General features: G+C 59.3%; 1 protein-coding gene across 7 annotated transcripts in view; it reads left to right on the top strand.

Annotated features, from left to right (window-relative positions):
- Positions 1 to 16,380, top strand: part of ADGRB2 (adhesion G protein-coupled receptor B2) — a 36,539-nt gene extending 20,159 nt beyond the window's left edge. For 2 of the 7 annotated variants that reach the window (XM_043574367.1, XM_043574363.1), the window contains 27 exons: positions 510 to 674; positions 1,300 to 1,464; positions 1,548 to 1,715; positions 1,793 to 1,894; positions 2,054 to 2,160; positions 2,950 to 3,144; positions 3,305 to 3,373; positions 3,451 to 3,559; positions 3,880 to 4,210; positions 4,539 to 4,644; positions 4,827 to 4,870; positions 5,134 to 5,260; positions 5,718 to 5,821; positions 5,923 to 6,025; positions 6,747 to 6,897; positions 7,089 to 7,158; positions 7,549 to 7,615; positions 7,756 to 7,841; positions 8,134 to 8,232; positions 10,281 to 10,452; positions 10,751 to 10,846; positions 11,220 to 11,259; positions 11,898 to 12,517; positions 14,855 to 14,890; positions 15,239 to 15,337; positions 15,437 to 15,493; positions 15,906 to 16,380. In XM_043574367.1, coding sequence (XP_043430302.1) covers positions 510 to 674; positions 1,300 to 1,464; positions 1,548 to 1,715; positions 1,793 to 1,894; positions 2,054 to 2,160; positions 2,950 to 3,144; positions 3,305 to 3,373; positions 3,451 to 3,559; positions 3,880 to 4,210; positions 4,539 to 4,644; positions 4,827 to 4,870; positions 5,134 to 5,260; positions 5,718 to 5,821; positions 5,923 to 6,025; positions 6,747 to 6,897; positions 7,089 to 7,158; positions 7,549 to 7,615; positions 7,756 to 7,841; positions 8,134 to 8,232; positions 10,281 to 10,452; positions 10,751 to 10,846; positions 11,220 to 11,259; positions 11,898 to 12,517; positions 14,855 to 14,890; positions 15,239 to 15,337; positions 15,437 to 15,493; positions 15,906 to 16,091 — 3,674 coding nt within the window. In that variant the 3' untranslated portion in view covers positions 16,092 to 16,380. The remainder of the gene's footprint in view (positions 1 to 509; positions 675 to 1,299; positions 1,465 to 1,547; positions 1,716 to 1,792; positions 1,895 to 2,053; positions 2,161 to 2,949; positions 3,145 to 3,304; positions 3,374 to 3,450; positions 3,560 to 3,879; positions 4,211 to 4,538; positions 4,645 to 4,826; positions 4,871 to 5,133; positions 5,261 to 5,717; positions 5,822 to 5,922; positions 6,026 to 6,746; positions 6,898 to 7,088; positions 7,159 to 7,548; positions 7,616 to 7,755; positions 7,842 to 8,133; positions 8,233 to 10,280; positions 10,453 to 10,750; positions 10,847 to 11,219; positions 11,260 to 11,897; positions 12,518 to 14,854; positions 14,891 to 15,238; positions 15,338 to 15,436; positions 15,494 to 15,905) is intronic. The other 5 variants (XM_043574368.1, XM_043574369.1, XM_043574365.1 and 2 more) reach the window with 5 other exon arrangements.
- The last annotated feature ends 6,186 nt before the right edge of the window (positions 16,381 to 22,566 follow it).

Raw genomic sequence — 22,566 nt, 5'->3', positions numbered from 1 at the left:
GGTACCTGGGGGTGTGGCAAGAGCTTGCACAGGGCTGGGGCAAAGCTGTGTTCCAGAGTGTGAGCTCTCTGTGTCAGTGTCCATGTAGAGGTTCGTGTCTCTTTGTGTGTCCATGCGCTTGGGGTGGGGAGGGGCGCTTCTCCTGCCCCAGGCCTGCCATGTTGGATTCTTGCTTCGGGTCTGGGGATGGGGAGGGCTGAAGGGAGGGGGGATGGGCTGGGGCAAATCTTGAGTCCTTTCCTGGGCTTTCCCTGTGCTCCCAGGAGAGGAGGAGCCCTGGCTCCCCTCCCGGGTGGGTCCTAGTCTCCCTATCCTGGTGGCCACAGGAGGCATCCTGTGCCAGTTGGGACTAGACTCCTGTGTCTTCCCCCAAGGGGTGGAGTCCTGGGGCCCAGTGCAGAGCCAATGAGGAGCGGTAGCAGAGCTGCCGGAGCTCCTGATTGGTGGGCGGATGGGCAGTGGGCGGGGCCAGGGTGCCGCCCTGCCACCGGCCACGTGCTTCCTTGCAGTGCACGGCGTGTGGGAGGAGTGGGGGTCCTGGAGCCTGTGCTCCCGCAGCTGCGGGCGGGGGTCCCGGAGCCGGATGCGGACCTGCGTGCCCCCCCAGCACGGCGGCAAAGCCTGCGAGGGTCCCGAGCTGCAGACTAAGCTCTGCAGTATGGCGGCCTGCCCGGGTCAGTAGCGCCCGTGGGCTTCCAGGCGGGCGCTGCCCAGCCGGGTGGGGGTTGGGAGACCCAGGGGAGGTAGTCAGGTCCAGTGCCCTGACCCTGGGGGCCCACGAACTTTAACCGAGCGTGGGGGGGTGGGGGGACTGGCGAAGTGTACCTGCCGGCGTGGGAGGTGATGTGGCCCCGCCCAGACTTGGAGTTGGCACACTGCAGGGCCATCAAAAGAAGACTGCCCCTTCCCCTAAGCCCTGGGATACCCTTGCCGTCCATTGCCCTTGGGTGCTCATGGCCAGCTGGGCTGTGAGGGGACATAGATCTGGGCTTAAGCGTGGGCAAAAATCCAAAGGTGCCCCTGGGGCCCATTTCCCTAACCAAAAGAGAGCATGTGCCACCTCGGGGCTGAGTGCGGAGAGGTATCCTGTGTTCCTGGAGCTGGTGGCAGGCAGGCAGGCCCAGGCCCAGGCACCACCTGCTCGCTACAGCCCCCCCTTCATCCACCCCTCTCCAGTGGGTCTGGCCTGGCTCAAGTCTGAATGCCTGGCAGGCTCTGCCATCTCCCTGCGGTGCTCTGCCCCCACGAGACCTCACACCTCTTGCTCAATGGCCACCCCTGCTTGTGTCTCCCATGCAGTGGAAGGCCAGTGGCTAGAATGGGGTCCCTGGGGCCCGTGTTCCACATCCTGTGCCAACGGGACCCAGCAGCGCAGCCGGAAGTGCAGTGTGGCGGGGCCGGCCTGGGCCACGTGTACGGGTGCCCTCACGGACACACGCGAGTGCAGCAACCTTGAGTGCCCGGGTGAGTGCTCGGCACACGGGTGGCAGGTGGCAGCCCTGGCCCTGGGGGCACTCGGGGCCGCTCACGCCCCGCTTCTCCTGCAGCCACAGATGGCAAGTGGGGGCCGTGGAACGCGTGGAGCCTGTGCTCCAAGACGTGTGACACGGGCTGGCAGCGCCGCTTCCGCATGTGCCAGGCCACGGGTGCGCAGGGCTACCCCTGCGAGGGCACTGGAGAGGAGGTGAAGCCTTGCAGCGAGAAGAGGTGTCCAGGTATCGGCGGCAGGACCCTGGGGGTTGAGGGACACGCCCGTGGGGACTGGCTGAGCCCCTCCACTGTCCCCCCGCAGCCTTCCATGAGATGTGCAGGGACGAGTACGTGATGCTGATGACGTGGAAGAAGGCGGCTGCTGGCGAGATCATCTACAACAAGTGCCCCCCCAACGCCTCAGGTGAGGGGGGGAGGTGGCTCTCCCCTCGGGCCCCACCCCTGCCATTCTTGCCGTCTCCGTTCCGGGCCGCCAGCCTGTGGGAGCCTCCAGCCTGAGGCGCGGAGTGAAGTGGATGAGAGCCGGGCCCCACACCCAGCCCAGTGTCCTGTCTGCCTCCAGGGTCTGCCAGCCGCCGCTGTCTCCTCAGTGCCCAGGGCGTGGCATACTGGGGTCTGCCCAGCTTCGCCCGCTGCATCTCCCACGAGTACCGCTACCTGTACCTGTCAGTGAGTGTGCCCCGCTGGGCTGGGGCGACCCAGGATCTGTCCCAGACTCTGGGAGGGGGTGGGGGGAGCTCGTTTCTTGCTCTTGCCCATGTGCCTTGGCATACGTCTGCTGTGCCCACTTCTGCCTGGCCGCGCCTCTCTTTGTCTGGCAAGCTCCTATTCATACCTCAAGACCTGACTCTCAAGTGTCTCTCCTTATTCCTGGTGCCTATTTCTGTGCTCCTCTTGTCCCCTGAGCTTCCCAAAGTCATTAGGTGTTGTGGATGCTCATCGAGATGTCTGTGTCCTGTTAAGACTATGAGCTCCTTAAAGGCAGGGACAAAGTCGAATTGATTTCTGTGACCCCAGTGCCCCACCCAGGGCCTGTCATGGGGTAAGAATGTTGGCAGTGAACGTGGCCTGTGTTCGTCTGGCTGTAATTGGTACTTGCGTGTTTGCACTTGGAGCTTGTATTTTTAAGGGAGAGTGAGAGAGTGCGTTACGCTCCAGAGTGGGCATGACCCCTCTGGGATGGGGAGGTGCCTTGTCCCTGTGCCGTGCTTGTCATCTTTTATATGTACATCTGAGCACCTTCCTCCTCTAGCTGTTTCTATTTCAGTCTTTTTAAAGTATCTTTAGGTCTTTTTCTTGGACTCTGTCTCCTATGAGCCCCTTTGAGCATCTCTCTCTGACCTTTTCACCCTCCCTCTCCCTCTGGATGCAAGCAGAGGGTGGACTGGAGTGGGATGGGCCAGCGGCCGGTCCCAGCTCCTGACACTCTGGTGACAGCAGCCTGCCTGTCCCCTGCAGCTTCGGGAGCACCTGGCCAAGGGGCAGCGCATGCTGGCGGGCGAGGGCATGTCACAGGTCGTGCGCAGCCTGCAGGAGCTGCTGGCCCGGCGCACTTACTACAGTGGGGACCTGCTCTTCTCCGTGGACATTCTAAGGAATGTCACTGACACCTTCAAGAGGGCCACCTACGTGCCCTCGGCTGATGATGTGCAGGTACTGCCCTGCCCCGCCAGAAGGAAGGAGGGCACCCTAGACTGAAGCAGGAGGTTGGGCCCCTGTGGCAGAGTCTGCTGGGGGTAGCACCTGTGGCTCTGATGGGGAAGCTTCCGTCCCTGGGGCTGGAACCTCCTGACACCCACTGCTCTTGCCCCAGCGCTTCTTCCAGGTGGTGAGCTTCATGGTGGATGCGGAGAACAAGGACAAGTGGGATGATGCTCAGCAGGTGAGGGGCTGGGCTTCCAGGCTTTGCCCCCCATGACCGACCCCTGCCTCGGACCCTTATACACTCTCTGTCTCCAGGTGTCCCCTGGCTCTGTGCACCTGCTTCGTGTCGTGGAGGACTTCATACACCTGGTGGGCGATGCCCTCAAGGCCTTCCAGAGCTCTCTGATTGTCACGGACAACCTGGGTACAGGAGGCAGGCTAGGGAGGCGGGGCTGGACATGGCAGAACCCAGGCTGCTGTGGGAGTGGGGTGGTTTCTGAGGGCTCCTCCTATTTCTCTCTCTCTCTGGGGCCTGTGGTTCCCTCGTTTAACCCCTTCTTTGTATCTCTCTCCGTGTCTTCTCCTCCTCCACCTCTGTGTTGTTTCTGTGTGTATGTGTGCCCCACCCGTGTGTTTGTACCAACCTCGATATCTGCGTCCTGGTGTCTGTCTCTCCCGTATCGGCTTCTTCCCCTGTGACTCTCCCCTCTGCCTCTGTCCCTCTGGCTCGGGCACGGGTTGCAGTGATCAGCATTCAGCGGGAACCAGTCTCCGCCGTGTCCAGTGACATCACATTCCCCATGCGCGGCCGCAGGGGCATGAAGGACTGGGTGCGACATTCAGAGGACCGCCTCTTCCTACCCAAGGAGGTGCTCAGCCTCTCCTCCCCGGGGAAGCCAGGGCCATCTGGCACCTCGGGCAACCCTGGCAAGGGGAGGGGCCCGGGAACCGTGCCCCCTGGCCCAGGCCACTCCCACCAGCGCCTCCTGCCGGCAGACCCTGAGGAGTCCTCCTCCTACTTTGTGATCGGTGCTGTGCTCTACCGCACGCTCGGCCTCATCCTGCCACCTCCCAGGTGAGTCCCCAGGAGGGGTGCGTGGGGCCGCCCAGGTGAGACCAAGAGGACTGAGGCTGTGCTGGTCACAGGGAGCTCCCTCTGCAGCCTCCTGCGGCCTTGGGCACCCTTGTCTGACCCTGGACATAGGTGCCTCTCAAAGATGTCTGTGCGGCTCCCAGAGGCTAAGCTGCGGACCTCACCTGAAGTCCTGGGCCCCATGGAACTCTTGGCCTTTAATTGGTCTTGGCTCCCTGGTAGCCCCCTACCACTGATCCAGAGCACCTTTGAGGTCCCAGACTGGGTCTGGGCAGCGGTGGTAGGAGCTGACCTCAGTACCCGTCCCCAGGCCCCCGCTGGCCGTCACATCCAGGGTGATGACAGTGACTGTGCGGCCCCCCACCCAGCCACCAGCTGAGCCCCTTATCACAGTGGAGCTCTCCTACATCATCAACGTGAGTTGGGGCCCAGACAGGAACCCTGGGGATACCCCATCGTGAGCAACCAAAGGCTTGTCTGATGGGGAGGCGGTCTGCCCCGATAGTGGGTCCCGTGTGGGCCTGCCACGGCAGGATGGGTAGCTGTCCTGGTGGTGACCTTCCCACCCCACACCACACTCATGACTTCTGTTCCCCAGGGCACCACGGACCCCCACTGCGCCAGTTGGGACTACTCCAGAGCGTGAGTGGGGCAGGGGCGCAGTGTGGTGGGGTACAGCCCTAGCACTTCTCTGTCAGGAGGGCTGTCTTAACCTGGAAGGCCAAAACGTTCCTCAGGGCCATCCTCGGGCTCGAGGCGTCAAGGGCACATCCCGGGGCGCCCTAGCCACTTGCCTCTCGGGTGTGGTCTTGCTCTGATTTCACTCGTCCTGGGGCAGTGGCCAGCGCTGGGAGTGGGGCCACGGAGTTGGGCTGGGTATCACTCCACCTCTTCCCTCACCCAAGAGATGCCAGCTCAGGGGACTGGGACACTGAGAGCTGCCAGACCCTGGAGACCCAGGCAGCCCACACCCGCTGCCAGTGCCAGCATCTGTCCACGTTTGCTGTGCTGGCCCAGCCGCCCAAGGACCTGGTGAGCGGGAGGGAAGCGCCTGGGCCTGGGGAGGGAGGGCTGCTCCCGGGTTGCCAGTGGCCATCTGTGACGGTGTTGGCAGAGAGCTGGGTGATCCCGTACGTGCATCTGAGCAGGTGCACTTGTGGGATCGCGCCATGGAAGTCTGTGCCGCTGGGATGGTGCTCGCGGGGATGACGTACCTGGGGATGTGTGGTGGTGGCAGTCGTGTGCGTGTACACACACGTGCGTGTGTGCTTGTGTGTAGAGAAGCGTGGGTGACTGAGCATAAATACACACCCACGTGTATGACTGGGTCTGCCCTGTGCACACGTGGATACAGCAGCGAGTTCCTTCCCTGTGAGTGTGAGGAAGGTGCAGGTGCCAGTCTGGGCTAGACAGGGAGTGGGGAGGGGGAGGGCCCCCCTGCAGCTGCCTCTCCTGGTGACCCGGTACACCACCGGCTCATCTTCCCTAGACCCTGGAGCTGGCAGGCTCCCCCTCGGTCCCCCTCGTGATCGGCTGTGCTGTGTCCTGCATGGCGCTGCTCACCCTTCTTGCCATCTACGCGGCCTTCTGGAGGTAGGTGGGACGCCGGGCAGGCTGGGGCGGGAGGTGGCCGGCCACCCCGGGTTGGGTTGGGCCAGCTGGCGCCTCTGTTCCCGCCCTCCGTGCCCTCTCAGGTTCATAAAATCCGAGCGCTCCATCATCTTGTTGAACTTCTGCCTGTCCATCCTGGCGTCCAATGTCCTGATCCTCGTGGGCCAGTCACGGGTGCTGAGCAAGGCAGGTGCAGGTGGCGGGCGCCAGGGTGAGAGTGGAGTGAGCGAGTGTTTGCAGGTGCCAGCGTGCGTGTTTGCACATACCTGCCCAAGTGACGGGTGTTCGTATCCCTCAGAGCCATGCGTTGGGGGTGTGTATGTCGGGGGTGGGGGGGAAGTAGCGTGTGTGAGTGGAGTGGACGTGACGGCGTTGGAGAGGGGTGTGTGTGCACTCGAGTGGTGAACGTGTGCATCTGTGAACACGTACGTGAGCTGGGCACACGTGTCAGGCAGGTGGCATCTGTGGAGCCTGGGCCTCCCCGTGTCTGTGAGAGCCCAAGTGAGGCCTCTTGTGCCACCTGCCTACGGATGACCCGTGCCGGCTGTCCTTTAGGCCCCCTTGGCCTTCTCTGTGGTGCCAGCACCGCGAGTGCCAGGCGTGGGGCCCGCCGGACCATGATGTGGCAGGTGCTCCTGTCTTTCCCCCAGCCCCCACCCCCGCCAGCCCCGTCTGCACGTGGGTGGCCTGCCTGCCCGCCTCCCGGATGTCGAGTTCTGCGTGCGTGTCACTGGGCCTGTGTCGTGCCGTGTGTGGGTGCATAAAGGCGGGGGTGCCTGACAGGGCTCTGTGGGGGGCCGAGCTCGGGTGGGCGGCCATGGCCGCGCCCAGCAGCGGGTGTGGGAAGCCTGGCCCCACCCACCCGGTGCCTGCTCAGGGCCACTCCCTCCCATCCCTGTCTCTGCAGGGTGTATGCACCATGACTGCCGCCTTCTTGCACTTTTTCTTCCTCTCTTCCTTTTGCTGGGTGCTCACTGAGGCCTGGCAGTCCTACCTGGCTGTCATCGGACGGATGCGGACCCGCCTCGTTCGCAAACGCTTCCTCTGCCTGGGCTGGGGTGAGCAGGGCCCGTGCCGGACTCTGTCACTGGGCCTTGGGGGCAGGGGAAGGAGGATAGGGTCAGCTTTGGCCCTGGCCCCACTGTCTGGGCCAGGGGCCAGCCGCGCTGGGTCTGGGAGGAGAGGGGACATTGAGGACCGACAGCCGTCTCACTGTGGCCACCTCCCCCCCCCCCCCCACCTCCTCCAGGTCTGCCAGCCCTGGTGGTGGCTGTGTCTGTCGGCTTTACTCGCACCAAAGGATACGGTACATCCAGCTAGTACGTTGGCCTCCCTTGGTGGGCAGCGGGGGTTACTGGACCTGTTAGGGCATCAGACTGGCCATTGGGCCTTCTCAGGCCCATGCCTGTAGTGCTTTGGGCAAATTCTTCCCTGTCTCCAAGCCTCTGTTTCCCTGACCGTAAAAGCACGTGCTGGGATTGGAGGTAATCTCTAAAAACTATTTAGCTCACGGATCAGCCTTTGATCCCCACGGTGGGCTGGGGCTGGGTCTTTGTTAGAGGGGAAACTGAAGCTGAGCAGGAGCCCAGGGCTCACTGTAACCCAGCTGGAGGCCCTGCCCCACCGGCAGTCCAGGGGACACCGAGCGGTGGTGTTCAAGGGGCAGGCCTCCCGGGTGTCTGATGCCCCCTCTTTTCCCTCCACCCCAGCTGCTGGCTCTCTCTGGAGGGCGGCCTGCTCTATGCCTTTGTGGGCCCCGCAGCCGTCATTGTCCTGGTATGTGCCCCTTTAGCATCCTGGGAGGGATGTGGCCACAGGGGCTCTACCATCTCCCTGTACCCTAGCTCCCAGTTGGGGGTTTCCCTGCCAGGCGGGCGCCTGTTGATCCTGTGTCCCCCTGCCCGCTGGGCCCCCAGGTGAATATGCTCATTGGGATCATCGTCTTCAACAAGCTCATGGCACGTGATGGCATCTCGGACAAGTCCAAGAAGCAGAGGGCCGGGTAAGGGGGCTGTGACTTGGCCTTGTAGGAAGAGGTACAGGGAGGGAGGGCCGGGCCTCTTGGAGACTCAGGGCTTGACGATGCCAACCGGGGCTCCCTGACCTTGGTGCATCAAGGGTGCAGGCAAGGTGGGCACCCGGAGTGCTCTGCTGCAGCCCCTCGCCCACCCTAACCCACCTCTTTCTCTCTCGTCTGCCCTCCCCCTCCCACCCCACTTGGGGCTCATGCTGCCCCGTCTCCTCCCGCTTCCCATGTGTCTCCCCCCCTCTCCCGTGTCTGTGCCGCCCCCGAGGTCGGAGCGGTGCCCCTGGGCCAGCCTGCTCCTCCCCTGCTCAGCGTGCGGAGCGGTCCCCAGCCCCCTGCTCAGCTCAGCCTCGGCCAGGAACGCCATGTTAGTTGTGCCCCCCGGGGGGCGGGGTGGGGGCGGGCGGGGGCAAAAGAATGGGGGGCAGTGCCCATGGTTGGGGGGAGGAGGGAATCAGCCCAGCGCCCTGGAAAGCTTGCCCTGCCCTGCCGACTTCCACACACTCTCAAGGGCTTGGCATCGACGTTGGCGAAGGGCAACGGGGAGTGAATGTCTGTGCCTCTGGGAAAATGCTGGGTTCCTGTGCCCACCCCTTGCTCCCACCCCTGCCCCCACTCCCAGCTTATGTTTTATCCAGGCACAGCTGCGGAGCCCTCCTTACACTCCCAACCTACAGAGGCTCTTAGAATGTGAGGCCCTTAGAATTTGTGAGCCCATAGAACCTTAGAGCGATAGAATCTTAGAATAAGACAATCACAAGCTAAGAATGTTAGAATGAGTGAATCATAGTCTTATCATTAGTCATAGAATCTGAGATTTAGAATTTCAGAGGCATTGAATCTCACAATCAATTGGGGGGCAGAGAATCTTAGAGAATTATTTCGAGGAGATACCTCTGGAAGGTGACAATCTTAAAATCGCAGCCATGCGCGAGTAGGATGAATGAATGAATCCATAGGAGCCTGGGGCCCAGCCTCCCCCCCAGGGCCAGAAATCCATCTGAGCCTCCCTGACCAGTGGGGGTCCAGCTTTATCTTACACACCTCTAGGGTCAGGAGGCTCACCGCCTCTGGAGGCGGCTGGCACCATCTCTGGGAAGCTGTGCATCGTAGAAAGCTCCCTCCCGCTCAGGCTGCCATCTGCCTCTCTGACCCAGTCTCAGAACTAGCGGTTAAAAGCTGGGGCTCTAGAGGCAGCCAAGCTGGGTTTGCGTCCCAGCTCTGTCTCTCTCTCCTAGTTGGGCACACTCCAGTTTCCTCATCTGTAAATTGGGATAATAATCCCCATGCCTGTTTATTGGAGTTGTTTTGATCACAGTGCGAACTAATGTATGTAAATTGTTCAGTGTAGGGCCTGGCAGAGGATTGGTGGCTAATCAATGGTAGCTCTTATGACTGTGATTAGGCCCTTTCGGAGTCTTGGCTCTGCCTCCGGGGGCTGTGGAGACCACTGGGCCCGCCCCCTGCTAGGCTGAATAGCCCTGAACTTCTCTTCCTAGGACAGGTCTTGGCCCCCTGCCCATCTTTCTGCCTGGTGCAGAGCTGTTCCCACCGCTGCCTGACTCTCCAACCCAGGTGTTCACGAGGCAGAGTAGGCTGGGCGTGGCAAGCCTGCCCCACTGTGCCCATGTGGGCAGTAGCCAGGGAGGGCGGGCTGGCTCCTGTGCCTGGATGCCAGGACCCCATCTGCCTTTTCCCACCCTGGACAAGGAGGTGGCGGATGTGTGGGTTTGGTCATGACCCCAGCTTGTACGGCCAGCCCCAGCTGTAATCTTTCTGCCCAGGGCTCTGAGCAGCCTCTGGGAGCCTGGCACCGCCTCCTTGGGGACCTGAGAGGGAAGAGCCTGTGCTTCACTGGGCCGGACCCCATCCCCAAAGATCTGCGCTCTGACGTCCTCCATGCGCTCGCGCTGTTGAATCTTTCTGTGCGTCTGCTTATTCCACGCTCTCTCTCCCTGGCCGCTGTCTCTCCTCGTCCAGCCTCCTGCCTCCTCTCCTGGAATCTCTGGGGGGTGCAGCCCAGGCCCGTGATTCCGTGCAGACTGGGGCTGAAACTCACAGCGTCTGTGTCTGCCTCCCTCTTCCTTTTCTCTCCCACCGGCTCTTTCCACCTTCCCCGTCTCTGTCCCCTGATGCTGCCTCTGACTGTGGCTCAGGTCCACTGTGTCAGCCCCTTCCACCTCTCCTGGTCCCTGCTCTGGCCCCCACCGTTCTCTGCCTCTGTCTCTGTTCTCTGTTTCTCTGCCTCGGGCTCCTCAGCCTCTGTCTGCTTGGGGACATCGCTGAGGTCTTAGAGTTTGGGGCCCTGCCAGTCTTGGGCAGCTTAAGGACCCCAGGCCGAGTGGAGGCCTGGACTCAGCCCCCCACACCGCCCCTGGAGCGTCACCCTGATGGACCCTCTGCTGCTGTCCTCAGGGCCTCTCTCTGGAGCTCCTGCGTGGTGCTGCCCCTGCTGGCGCTCACCTGGATGTCAGCCGTCCTGGCCATGACAGACCGCCGCTCAGTCCTCTTCCAGGCTCTCTTCGCTGTCTTCAACTCGGCGCAGGGCTTTGTCATCACTGCTGTGCACTGCTTCCTGCGCCGAGAGGTGGGGCTGGGCGTCTCCTGCCCCCTCCCATCCACCTCACCTGTGCAGACTGGGAGGATCCAAGCCCCAATCGGGCCCCCAGCTGGGCAGCCCTTGGTATTAGAAGCTGGTAGCCTGGGACAGCCTTGTCCTTGGACTCCTGGCCTCCCAGGGCTCCTTCTCCCCTCTGACCTTCCCCTATACTGGATGCGCCTCTTTCCTTCCATACCCGCCTGGGCGCCTGGGGTGGGAGGCACAGCCAGCTATGGCCGGGGGCCCTGTGGTGGCCTCAGGCCCAGCAGACACCCGCTGCCCCCAGGTCCAGGACGTGGTGAAGTGCCAGATGGGTGTGTGCCGGGCCGATGAGAGTGAAGACTCGCCCGACTCATGTAAGAATGGACAGCTGCAGATCCTGGTGAGTGAGGTGACCTAGGCAGGGTGAGGGTGGGTTCTGAGTGTGCTCCCCACCCCTCCCCCGTCCCCCTGCCCCACGTTCATCTTCCCCATCCGTGGAGGGGATGGGAGACAGGGAGGGGACCGAGATTGGGTTTGATTCAGGCCCAGCCACTGACCGCTTGGTGGCATTGGGCAAGTCTTTTCCCCTTTCGGTTTTCCCACCTATCTGGCGAGGCTGGAGAAGACCATGTCTCAGGCTCTTCTGGGCTCTGTTGGGCAGTGTGCCAAGGGCAGCCCCTCTGGGTGGCTAGGGAGGGGCCTGAGCCCCGTCCCCCCACCCTGATACATGGATCCTCTCTCTGCCCATCTGCTCTGTCCCTCTCTGCCTATAGTCAGACTTTGAAAAGGATGTGGATCTGGCTTGTCAGACAGGTGAGTCTGCGGGTGCGGAGCCGAGAACGGCCCCCAGGGGTGGGTAAGAAGGGAGGGCCTCCGGCCCCATCGTGGGAGGCCCTGCTAGTGGTCTGGTCGTGCTGTTTAGCTGTAGAGTCAGACAGCCCTAAGTTGGAGTCAAGGTTGTGAACACCACTTAATGTGTGACTTTGGGCGAACAGCTTAGTTCTCTGAGCCTTAAATAAATGAGGGGACGTCAAATGCTTAGCAGGGTGCAGGGCATCTAGTGGCCGTTACCTTATTATATGATTTCCATGCCTCTTGCCAGAATTTCCAGTTCTGGCTCCTGGGGAGGAGCTGCCAGGGAATGGGGAGGAGCAAGGCCATTTTGACAGCCTCGTAGCTGTGGGGGGTCAGAGCTCAGGACCTGCACTGGGAACTGACCTATGGGAGCTCCTGCCTTGCCCTGCCTTGCTGTGGGCCTCTGGGCCAGTCTGAACACTCTTCTTCTTAACATGCCCAGTGTGTGAGAGAGTATCTACCCCGTAGCCACCTCTCCAAGACTCAGTTTCCTCCTCCATCCAAGCCCAGGGGCTTGGTATACCTCCCCAGCCTGGGCAAGGGCATCAGGGCCTCCTCCTCCCCAGGACTTACCTCTCTCCCACTCCCGCCCCCAGTTCTGTTCAAGGAGGTCAACACTTGCAACCCGTCTACCATCACGGGCACACTGTCCCGCCTGTCCCTGGATGAGGACGAGGAGCCCAAGTCCTGCCTCGTGGGTCCCGAGGGTGGCCTCAGCTTCTCACCGCTGCCTGGGAATATCCTGGTGCCCATGGCAGCCTCGCCAGGCCTGGGGGAGCCACCGCCCCCACAGGAGGCCAACCCCGTGTACGTGTGTGGGGAAGGCGGCCTGCGGCAGCTGGACCTCACATGGCTGCGACCCGAGCCGGGCTCCGAGGGGGACTACATGGTGCTGCCCCGGCGGACTCTGAGCCTGCAGCCTGGCAGCGGGGGCGGAGGTGGTGAAGATCCCCCTAGGGCCCGGCCCGAGGGCACCCCTAGACGAGCTGCCAAGACAGTGCCCCATGCTGCCGAAGGCTACCCCAGCTTCCTGTCTGTGGACCACTCGGGCCTGGGGCTGGGCCCCGCCTATGGGTCTCTACAGAACCCCTATGGGATGACCTTCCAGCCACCACCACCGACACCCAGCGCCCGCCAAGTATCTGAGCCGGGGGAGCGCAGCCGGACCATGCCCCGCACTGTGCCGGGCTCCACCATGAAGCTGGGCTCCCTGGAGGTGAGGGGCTGGAGGGCATGGGGTGGGCGTGGGAGGCCTGCCCCTGTGTGCCCGAGACGGTGTCTGAGTCACGGGCAGCCGCAGGGAAGGGACAGCCAGCAGCGCACCTGCCCCCTCCCCAGGGCGGCACCTTTGTATAAAGTGGCTGGGAGCGTAGACACTGCATTTCTTCCTCCGTCTGTGCTTACGGACACAAGGGAACCCTGGCTTCTCTGAACCCCTGAAATGGGCTTGGACTTGGTGTGCTGAGAGCACACTTCTCGGTGCATTCCTGCTTGTTTCAGTGTCTCTTTGAGGTAACTGGTTAGGATGGGTCTTCCGTTGAGGGGCCTGTGGCTCAGGCTAAATGTTGTCTTGTTAGGGAAGCCACACCAGGCCCTGGGAGCCTGGGTCTCTTGAGTCTGGCAGGTCTGAGTTTGGATTTGGGCGCTACTGATCAGCCGTGAGATCTTGAGCGAATCTCTCTCTGAGCCTCAGTTTCCTCACTTGTAAAGTGGGGAGACTCTTTGTAGAGTTGTTCTGAGGACGAATTGAGTGGTATAAAACGCTGGTGTCTGTGTGGAACAGGTAGTAAGTGCTAGATAATTGGGAGTTGCTGCTGTTAACATCCCTGGAATCAGCCTCAGACACTGCCCATGGGCCTGTGGTCATTGGCCCTCTTTTCCTGAGAAAACACAAACCCCTTTCTCTCCCTACCTGTGTGTTTTCTGTGGAGGCTCCACCCTCCCTCTGGCCACGTCAGGGAATTGCTGAGAACAAGCAGGTGATAGTGGTCCACTGTAGAACTCCAGAACATTCTGGAACTCTGGGAGGAATGATGGAAATGTGGATAAGGACAGGGGCAGGAGTCACGGCTCAGACACTGTTGGCTGCTCATGTTTGGCCTCAGAAACCTCTCCCCATCCTCCGCACAAAGGAAATTAAGTTAGCAGCTAGAGGTTTGCAAGTTGAGTTTCTCTCCCAAAATGTTTCTTGAACATTTGGTGCCTGCTCCCGCTGCAGATGGCAAAAACCGGAAGGCATAACAAAGACAAAACGACACCGGCACTGGGGAGGAGTGTGTTCAGCATCATGGCAGGTTTTGTTCTGTGGACACCTGCCCAGGGTTGGGCCACTGAGGCGGGGCCAGTTTCAGGCTCCTTGTGTGGGAGGTAGCAATAAATGTGGCAGTATCTTGAGGGGTCAAGGATGACGTCCAGAATTCTGGTGCAGGCAACCGCAATGGAGTGGAGGCGGAGGAGCGGGTTTGGGGCGGGGAATTCTGAGTTTTTTTAGTTGGGCACAGCTGTGTGTGTGGTGCCTGGGGACAGAAAGAGATGTCCCACTGCCTCCAGAAAGAGAGAGGTGGCCAGAACAGAGAGGACACCCATGTGTCACCCATGTGCATGGAGAAGGGCAGGAGAAGGTCAGGGCACAGCGCGGAGGGCCCAGTGTTGGGGAAGCCAGGGTGGACGGTGGAGAAGGGGCAGGCAGAGAGGCGGAAGGATCAGGAGACAGTGGTGTCATAGAGGCCAGTGGTGATGACCATGTCTGCTGGGCCTGGGACTTGGGAAATCTTAGATGGCGGTCTTAGCATCATCCCTGAGGGCCTTGGGGTAAGTCCCTTCTCCTCTCTGGACCTCAGTTTCCCCAGTGTAACCTGGGACAGTTGACTTTGGTCTCATGAGTGCTCCTGGTGCCAACATTCTAAGATTCTAAGGCCTCCTCCTCGGATAGCTATGGATGCTGGGTAGGTCACCGGGGCCTTGAATGCTCTTGGGCAAGTGAGGGGCTGGAAAGGGCCTGGAGCGGTGCAGAGACCAGGGAAAGGGGCAAGGCAGGGTCAAAGGAAGGACTTGAAAACCTGAGTCCTCGTGTTTGTAGGACAAGTGGAGAGCTCCAAGGAGAGGGGAGCTTGTAGCTGGCAGAGAGAGTAGGGCGAGATGGGGCAGAGGGGTAGAGTCCGGGGCACAGAGGAAGGAGTGTCTGCTCTGTGATCCCATGTGGGAACCCATGTCTGTGTGTGGTCGCACGTCTGTGGTGTGTCTGTGTGTGCGGTCTCCCTGTGAGCGTCTGCCTGCAGGCTCAGTCATGTGTGGGAGCAGCAGGGGTGTGGGCCTGGGGCCTGAGCTGCAGCCCTGTGGCCGGGTCATGCCTCAGCTCCTCATCCCCCAGACCTCCGTCCTGTTCCCACAAACCCAAGGGCTGCCCTGAAGTATTCCTAGCTCCTGGGCCTGTGCTGTAGGAAGGTTACGGGGTAGGTGCAGATGTTGGGTGCCAGGTCTCTTGTCTCTAAAGCCACTGCATGTGGTAAAAAGCTTTCTTCTCCTTCACTGTTTCCTTGGTGCTCCCTCCCAGCGAAAGAAGTTACGATATTCAGACCTGGACTTTGAGGTAAGTGGTGTGTGTGTGTGTGTGTGTACACGCATATGTGCATGTATGCGCATGTGTGTTGGGGGGCATCCGTGGGTGGTGTCTACCCTGGAGGACCCACTCCTAAAATTAGCCAAAGCCCCATTGCAGAGTCTGACCCAAGGACCCTGAGCCCATGGTTTCCATGGGGGCTTCCCACCATCCCCCGATCCCAGCCCAAGCATCACTCCGGGGTAGAGGGAGACCCAGGCCTTGTCCCAGAGGGCCAACAGCAGGCAGGGATGTGGGGAGCCAGGGGACAGGGGTGGGGGGTGGCTCACAGTGCCACCCCAGTGCGGAGCACCTCCTCTCACACCCTGTGGCTCCCAGAAGGTGATGCACACCCGGAAACGGCACTCGGAACTCTACCACGAGCTCAACCAGAAATTCCACACTTTCGACCGCTACCGCAGCCAGTCCGCAGCCAAGGTGAGGGCTACTCCCTCGGTTTTCCCTGCCCAAAGCTTGGGGCCCAACCTAACACAGGGCCCCCTGGGGTCGGACCCTGACCCGTGGCCCCCGTTGCAGAGGGAGAAGCGGTGGAGTGTGTCCTCGGGTGGGACGGCCGAACGGAGCGTGACCGGCGTAAGTGCCCCTGAGCTGGGTTGGGGTCAGGCGGGCTCCGAGGGGCTCATTCCCTCCCAGCCCTCCTCCCCTTCCTGGGCAACCTCAGCCTAGCTCACTGAGGGTTCACCCATGGCATAAGTGACTGTTGTGAGGCTGCTCTGGGGATGGGGAGCATTGCCAGAGACTCCAGCAGGGTCTTGAAGAGTGGGGGGGCACACAGAAGACATGATCCCAGGGGCCTCTCAGAGCATCGGGCTCAGGAACCCAACTACGGAACCAGGCGGATCTGGGTTTCAGTTCTGCTCAGGCACCTGGTTGCTGGGTGACTTTGGGCTTCACCAGCCCTCTCTGGGCCTCCTCGGTTTGTCCTGTACAACGAGTGAGAGGGTATTGGCCCATCTCCACGGGTTCCTTCCCACTGCCCCCACAGGAGAAGCCCAGCCCTGGGGAGCACCCCGGGTTGTCCCAACAGCGGAGACATCAGAGCTGGAGTACCTTCAAGTCTATGACATTGGGCTCGCTGCCCCCCAAGCCCCGAGAACGGCTGGCCCTGCACCGAGCAGCAGCCTGGGAGCCCACAGAACCACCTGATGGCGACTTCCAGACAGAGGTGTGAGTGCCACACCGGACTGCCCACTGCGTATAAATATATATATCTCTCTATTTTCACACTCCACTTTGGAACCACCCAGGAGCCGGCGCCCCCTCCCCTTTCCCGAGGGCTGGGCAGGGAGGCGCAGTGGACTCGGCCGGGCTGGGGAAGCCAGACACGGCATGGCCTGGGGGGCCAGGGCCCTTCCCTGTTTCTCAGAGGCCCCCCCATCTTCACCCCAGGCTGTCTGTCCCTGTCCTGGGCTGGGGAGGGGGGAGGGGAACTTTGTCGGGAATAAACTTCACTCTGTGGATTTTGCTGCTGAGCTGTTTGCTTCCCCCAGGTGAAGGCCCAGCCCTGGGACCCCAGCTTTGTTCCCCCGTCTCCTTGGTTCACCTCACTTGGTCTCAGCAAATTGCATAATGGGGTCAGGCCAGCCCTGACTGGGAGGGGACACCTGGGCTCTGACTCCATCTTTGCCCCCGATTTCCTGGATGACCTCGGACGCATCCTGTCTCCCGTCAGGGCCTAGGTGGGTAAACAGACTGGGCGTGTGGTATGGGACCCCTTGCAGCTGGCCTTCCCCCGTGGCTATGATGGTCATGGCTGCTGTTCACTGGGACTCAGAGGCCAGGCTGCCTAGGCCGGAGCCAAGGCAGTGCTTAGTGACCTCAGTTTCTGTGAAATAGGGATGGTGATAGTACCTACCTCATAGGGTGGCTAAGAGGATGAGACATTAATATATGCAAAGGGCTTAGCAAGTGCCTGGCACAGAAGCCGCTTCTCAAGTCTTAGCTATCATCACTTGGCACTTGGTCTCATGCTGCGCTCTGTGCTAGGAGCTTTGCACACACAACCACTGATGCCTCAGAATAACCTTGCTGGAAGGTTTTAGGTTTGTGGATAGGAACACAAGGCCAGAAATGGGAAGTGACTTGCTCAAGGCCATTGTCAGAGTCAGAGCTGGGATTTCAAACCCAGGCTTGGTGGACAGTGGAGCCCACCCTCGTACACCTTTTATCAGCCTCCCCCTGATAGGACAGGAGGCTTCAACTCACCTCTTGGCACCTGAGCTTCATGGCTGCAGGGGAGCGACAAGGTGCTGGGTGGCAGTGGAGCCTCGGGGTTCAGGGCTTAGTGCGGGTGTGGAGTGGGGGGACCAGGCTGCCTTGGTGCCAGAGGGCCGGGATGGGAGGCTCATTGCTGGGGTGTATGCTTCACATGCCTGAGTGGATGGACCCTTGCTCAGTTCCCAGGCACCCAGGAAAAGGGGGCACAGGCTCAGCATGTAAAAATAGCTTGCAGTCTGTGCAGTAGTGTGCTTCTGTGGTCAGGCAGCATTGGGAGCGGGGGCCACAGGTGCAGCTGCTGGCCTGGCCATTCAGCAGCGTGGGCACCCCTGGGCCACTCCCCAGGGACTCAGTCTCCGGGGATGGCTGACACATCAGAGGGAGGGGTTAGGTGCTGTGGGAGCCTGGATGAGAGAGTGGGGGAAGGGACTGGCTGCTGCAGCAGGGGTGACAGCTAACAGCCTCCTGAAGGAGCTGGAAGAGGGATGGCCATGGAGGTTCAGGCTCCCTCAGTCTTCTCTGAATTCTGCCTGCTGTGGGCCTGGTCAGGGGAGTGGGAGCAGAGTCCTCAGGCCTGTGCCCCTAGGCCCTGGGCTTTTCCAGGCCCCCTGAGTTCCTTTGAACCTTCCAGGCCGCCTCCCCTTGGGCACCCCGGCCACTTACTGCGTACGGTGCTCTCTCAAGCACGGCTTCATTTGAGTCTTCAAGGTAGGTATTGTGACTCCCCCATTTACAGATGAGAAAGTCAGGGCTCAGAGAGGGGACATGACTTTCCCAAACTCACACACCTTGTCAGTGGCTTTACTGGGACTTGGGGCTATGAATGGCAGGATCTTGATACCAGCCAGCCCAGGTAAAAGGGAACTTTGTTCACTCAGGAGTTGCAAGCTGCAGCAAGGACAGTGGTGGGCATGCGTGGCTGGCCTTGGGTGAGGGGACCCAGGGTCAGAGTGCCACTGGGCGCTCTGCTCCTCACAGATGCTCTGTGTTAGTTTCATTCTTCCAGGCAAGCTTCCTCACCCCCTGCACTGGGTTTCCTTCTCCCAGCGCCCAGCACTTGCTTTGCCCCCAGAGAGGAAGAAACTTTCTCCTGAATTCTAATCAGAAACTCCCCCAAGGAGGGGTGTGATTGGCCCCAGGCGGAGGTTGGGACATTATTGGCACACACAAAAAAAAGCCTCTGGCCCTGACCTTGGGCCCCCACCATGGTGCAGGCCAGGCTTTTCTCTGAGCTACCACCTAAAGCCTTCTCCGTGCCTTTGCTGTATTCCTGTCTCCTTTCTTCCTGGCCCTGGGCTCCACTGGCCACCGCTGGGATCTCGGGCTGAGCTGCCATGTGCTTTCCCCTCCCCTCTTGTGGTTTCTTGCTGTGCATCTGGTTTGGGGCAGTTTAATATTCACCTTGTTGGTTCTGCTCAAACAGGCTGGAGGCTCGCCGCTTCTGTGGCAGAGCTTTCCTGGGCTCAGGGCCCCATCCCTCTGCCCCTCAGTCCTCACTCCCTCAAGCCCTGACTTGGGGTGTGACTTTGGACAGGCTGCTGGGCCCTTGGCTTGGGTTTCCTTATCCGTAGGCCTGAGAGCTCTTCCATTAGGGCTAATAGCTAACTCGTCATTTCTTTCCTGGGCTTGAATTTCTCACCTTGTCTTCCTTATTCTCTCTGCCTCCTATCTCCAGTTCTTGGTCCACCTGGCCTAAGTGTGATCTTTTCAAAATGCAGACGTGGCCTGGCCACTGCCCTGCTCAGAAGCCTCCTAAGGATCCTAGAAGTAGCCTAGAATCTAGGCCCTTGGTGATGTGACCCTTGCCTAACACTCCTGGCCTGTCTCTCTGCCCTCTGTGCCTAGGCACATGTCATTTCTTCTGTTTGGGACTCCCTCCTGGCAACCCCCTTCATCCTTCTAGATCTAGCCCAAGTGGCCCCTCTGTGAAGTCATTCCTGAACTCCCTGTCTCAGGAGTTGGCACCCACTGGGCTCCCAAAGCCCTGGCACACACTTTCACTGTCAAACTGCTCACAGAATTGTTGTCATTTATGTTGATCTGGTCAGGTTTATATGTTCAGTTGGCTCCACACAGAGCAGGCATCAGTGGATCTTTATTGAGTGGACAGACGGAATGCACAAAACAACACTGGTTTCCTCATCTGCAGAATGGGGATATGGATAATTCTTACCCAGCCCTCCTCACTGATATTATTATTCATGGGGAGCATTTTGCTGGTGATACCTGCCCCTGTCTCGGTTATTCTTCCTGGGCCTTGGCGTGATCCAAGGACCCAAGGTGAAGACAGCCCTGGATGCTGTCCAGGGTGCTGAAAGGGACCCGCAGCCCTCCCAAGAGGTAAGACAGCCTTAGGGGCTCACCCAAGCTTGGTTGCAGCTTCCCCTGCCTTCCAGGCCATGGCAGGGTCATGGGTGAGCAGACCAGCCCTATGTGTGTAAGACCAGACCCTGGGAAAATGCCCAACAAAAAAACGAAAACTACATATGTAATTTTAAATGTCAAATTCTCTAGTAGCCATTTTTAAAAAGGAAATAAGGGTGCCTAGGTAGCTCAGTCAGTTAAGCGTCCAACTCTTGATTTTGGCTCAGGTCATGATCTCACAGTTTGTGGGTTCAAGCCCTGTGTCACGGAGCCTGTTTGGGATTCTCTCTCCCTCTCTCTCTCTGCCTCTCCCCTGCTCACATGCTCTCTCTCAAAATAAACAAATAAACTTTAAAAACAATAAAAAGAAAAATAGGTGAGATTTATTTTAATAATATATTTAGCCCAATATATCAAAAAATCATTTTGACACATAATCAGTAAAGGAAATTACCAACATTCTCTTTTCTTACTAAGTCTTGAAGTCTAGTGTTTGTTTTACACATACAGCACATCTCAGTTCAGCCTGGTGACATTCTAAGTGCTCAGTAGTCAAGTGTGGCTAGAGACTACCATATCTAGGGCACAGCTCTAGATAGAATAAAGGCAGTGGCCTTGGACATGTCAGTTCAGAGTCATTTGTGGAAAGGGGGTACAAGTATTACTTGCCTCACTGGGTTCTGATGGGGGTTCAAGAAAGTGATGCAGGGAAAATTCTCAGCACAGTGCCAGCACAAAGTAGGTCCTAAGTCAGTGATGCTGGAACCTAGGTATTCAGGGGATGCAGGTGGACAGGGAGGGGGTGTTGGGGAAGTAGAGAAGGTCCCAGGGAGACCTGTGGACTATCAGGCCTACCTCAGTAGGGCTAGGGGAAGGGTGCACACTCCTCCTCACCCTCAACAGCCTGTCTTCCTTCTTTCCACCTGCAGCCACGGACCCCTGGGAAAAGGGAGGCAGGTTAAGACTGGCACTTGAACAGACACATTAAAACTCAATAATTCACTTCCATTAGGCACCAATTAAAAGGAAATTAGGTGACCAAGGAGGCCTGAGGGAGACCTTGGGTGCAGGATACTGCCAACTTCTGCCTCTCTGGACTTACTTCCCTCAAGGCTTCTTGCCCACCCTGGAAGTTCATGGGGTCCCACCGTTGGGGCTTTTTTAGGGGCAGTCCCCAGCAGCCTCCATTATTCCTCCCTGCACTTCTCCAAGGCCACCAACCCCAGGAAGACCCCTACCCTCTTAGGCCCTCAACATACATGTTAAATGTCAGGGCAGAGGAGCCTCCAATAGGGCTTTGGCATTTCAGGCCAGTGGAAAGTCAGGAAGGGTGTCAAATGGAGGACTGGTGTGATCAGATTATATATTAACAGGATTGCTCTGGGTGGAGGGAAATGGATGGGGGCGGATAATTAATGAAGAGTAAGGGTGGATACAGAGAGACCAGTGAAGAGACCATCCATGAAGGGAACTTTTAGTGGAAGGGGCATGGAATTTATATGTGTGTAGTGGGTGGAGCTGTCAGCCCCTGATATGGACAGTATGGAAAGGAGCCAAGGATGATTCATGGCCTTCCGTCTTATGCACCTCAGTGGATGACTGTGCCATTAGATTTGGGGCACTGGAAGAGAACCAGCTTTGGGGAACATGATTATGACTTTGGCTTTGAGTGTGTTAACCTGGAAATACCTTGGAGATGGTCAAAGGGGAATTTCACATAGGAAGTAGGTGGTTAGATGCACAGGACTGGAACACAAAGCTGGGTCAGAGTCATTGGTGTGGCAGGAGGCCGTATTGGAGTGGGCCTGCTCGTAGAGTGAGCAGGAGGTGATGAAATGAAGACAGTATTGGCAATTCTTGCAGTGGGGCTATGAAAAGGGAGAAGTTCAGGGCCCACTGTAGGCTCTAAAGGTGAATTAGCCGGCAAGGATGATTGATGGAATGTTTCCAGCAAGGAAGAGGTCATCCTATCCCCCTCCGCAAGATCCTACATAACGACAGACCAAAAATAACCAGCTCTGCCATTCTGGGAGGCAGGGTCCTGGGACCTGGAAAAATGGATATCATCACGGAGATTGATTCTGCTCATCTGCTGGGCTGCAGGCCAGCCACACTTCCTGAAGAGGGGATGGAAGGTAGAGGTGGGCTCGCAACAAGACCTCAGCTCTAGGACCTCTGGGAGGAGGAAGCTTTGGACTCCCTGGGGAAGTTCCCAGGGTACAAGATAAAGGCACGTGCCCTGGGCTCTCAGCATTCGTTGCCCCTGCTGCTCCTGACCAGGCAGGAGCAGGGGCAAGCCCTCCCCACAATCCTCCCCACTGGGCCTGCTCCAGGCTGGTATGTCCCCATCCCCTGTGGTGCATGGCACAGCCCCAGCCATCAATCCAGGCCTCCCTAGAGTCCACCAAGAAAGTCAATATTTAATTTGGGCATCATGTTAATGCTATCGATTGCTGCCTCCCCTTCTTCGCTTCCTCAGCCTCATTTGTCACTTCCCACCTACTGGGGGCTGCGGGGGTGGAGTGTGCTGGAGCGCAGAAGAGGCAGAGCTCACTCTGAGGTTGGCTTGAGAAAACTGGCTTGCACATGAGGGTGCTGCCCTGAGCCACCTTGCTTCCCGTTCTGCCTGAGAATCTCTGATCTGCTTTGTTTGAGTTTCCTGAGCCCTGGCCCCAGGGAGTGCACTGAGGTGGGGAAGAGAGAAGAGAAGTCGACCTTCCTCCCTGGTGGGGACTGTGTCTAATTCCCTGTAGGGTCCACAAGCAGAGCGGATGTGGTTGGAATTGAATGGTAGATAGAACCTGCGAAGCACACCACTGTGGGAGGGAAGTGAGAAGGGAATCCTAGGACCCAGGGCCCAAGGGCTATTCCATTCGAGCTTCTGGAACCCCTCTGGGTGCCTAGCACTGTGCCTGTATAATGCTGTGGGACCCACATGGAGACCTTGAGACGAGGATCCAGCTCTAGGCCCAAGGAGGGGCTTGGGAGTGCTTTGAGCTTAGAGCTCAGCTGGGCAGCAAAAGAGGCCGAGGGGAGGGCAAGGCTCACCTCAAGGCTGTGCTGGG

The sequence above is a fragment of the Prionailurus bengalensis genome, chromosome C1 (genome assembly GCF_016509475.1).
Source record: "Prionailurus bengalensis isolate Pbe53 chromosome C1, Fcat_Pben_1.1_paternal_pri, whole genome shotgun sequence".
Lineage (NCBI taxonomy): Eukaryota > Metazoa > Chordata > Mammalia > Carnivora > Felidae > Prionailurus > Prionailurus bengalensis.
This window is presented reverse-complemented; position numbering and strand designations above follow the sequence as displayed.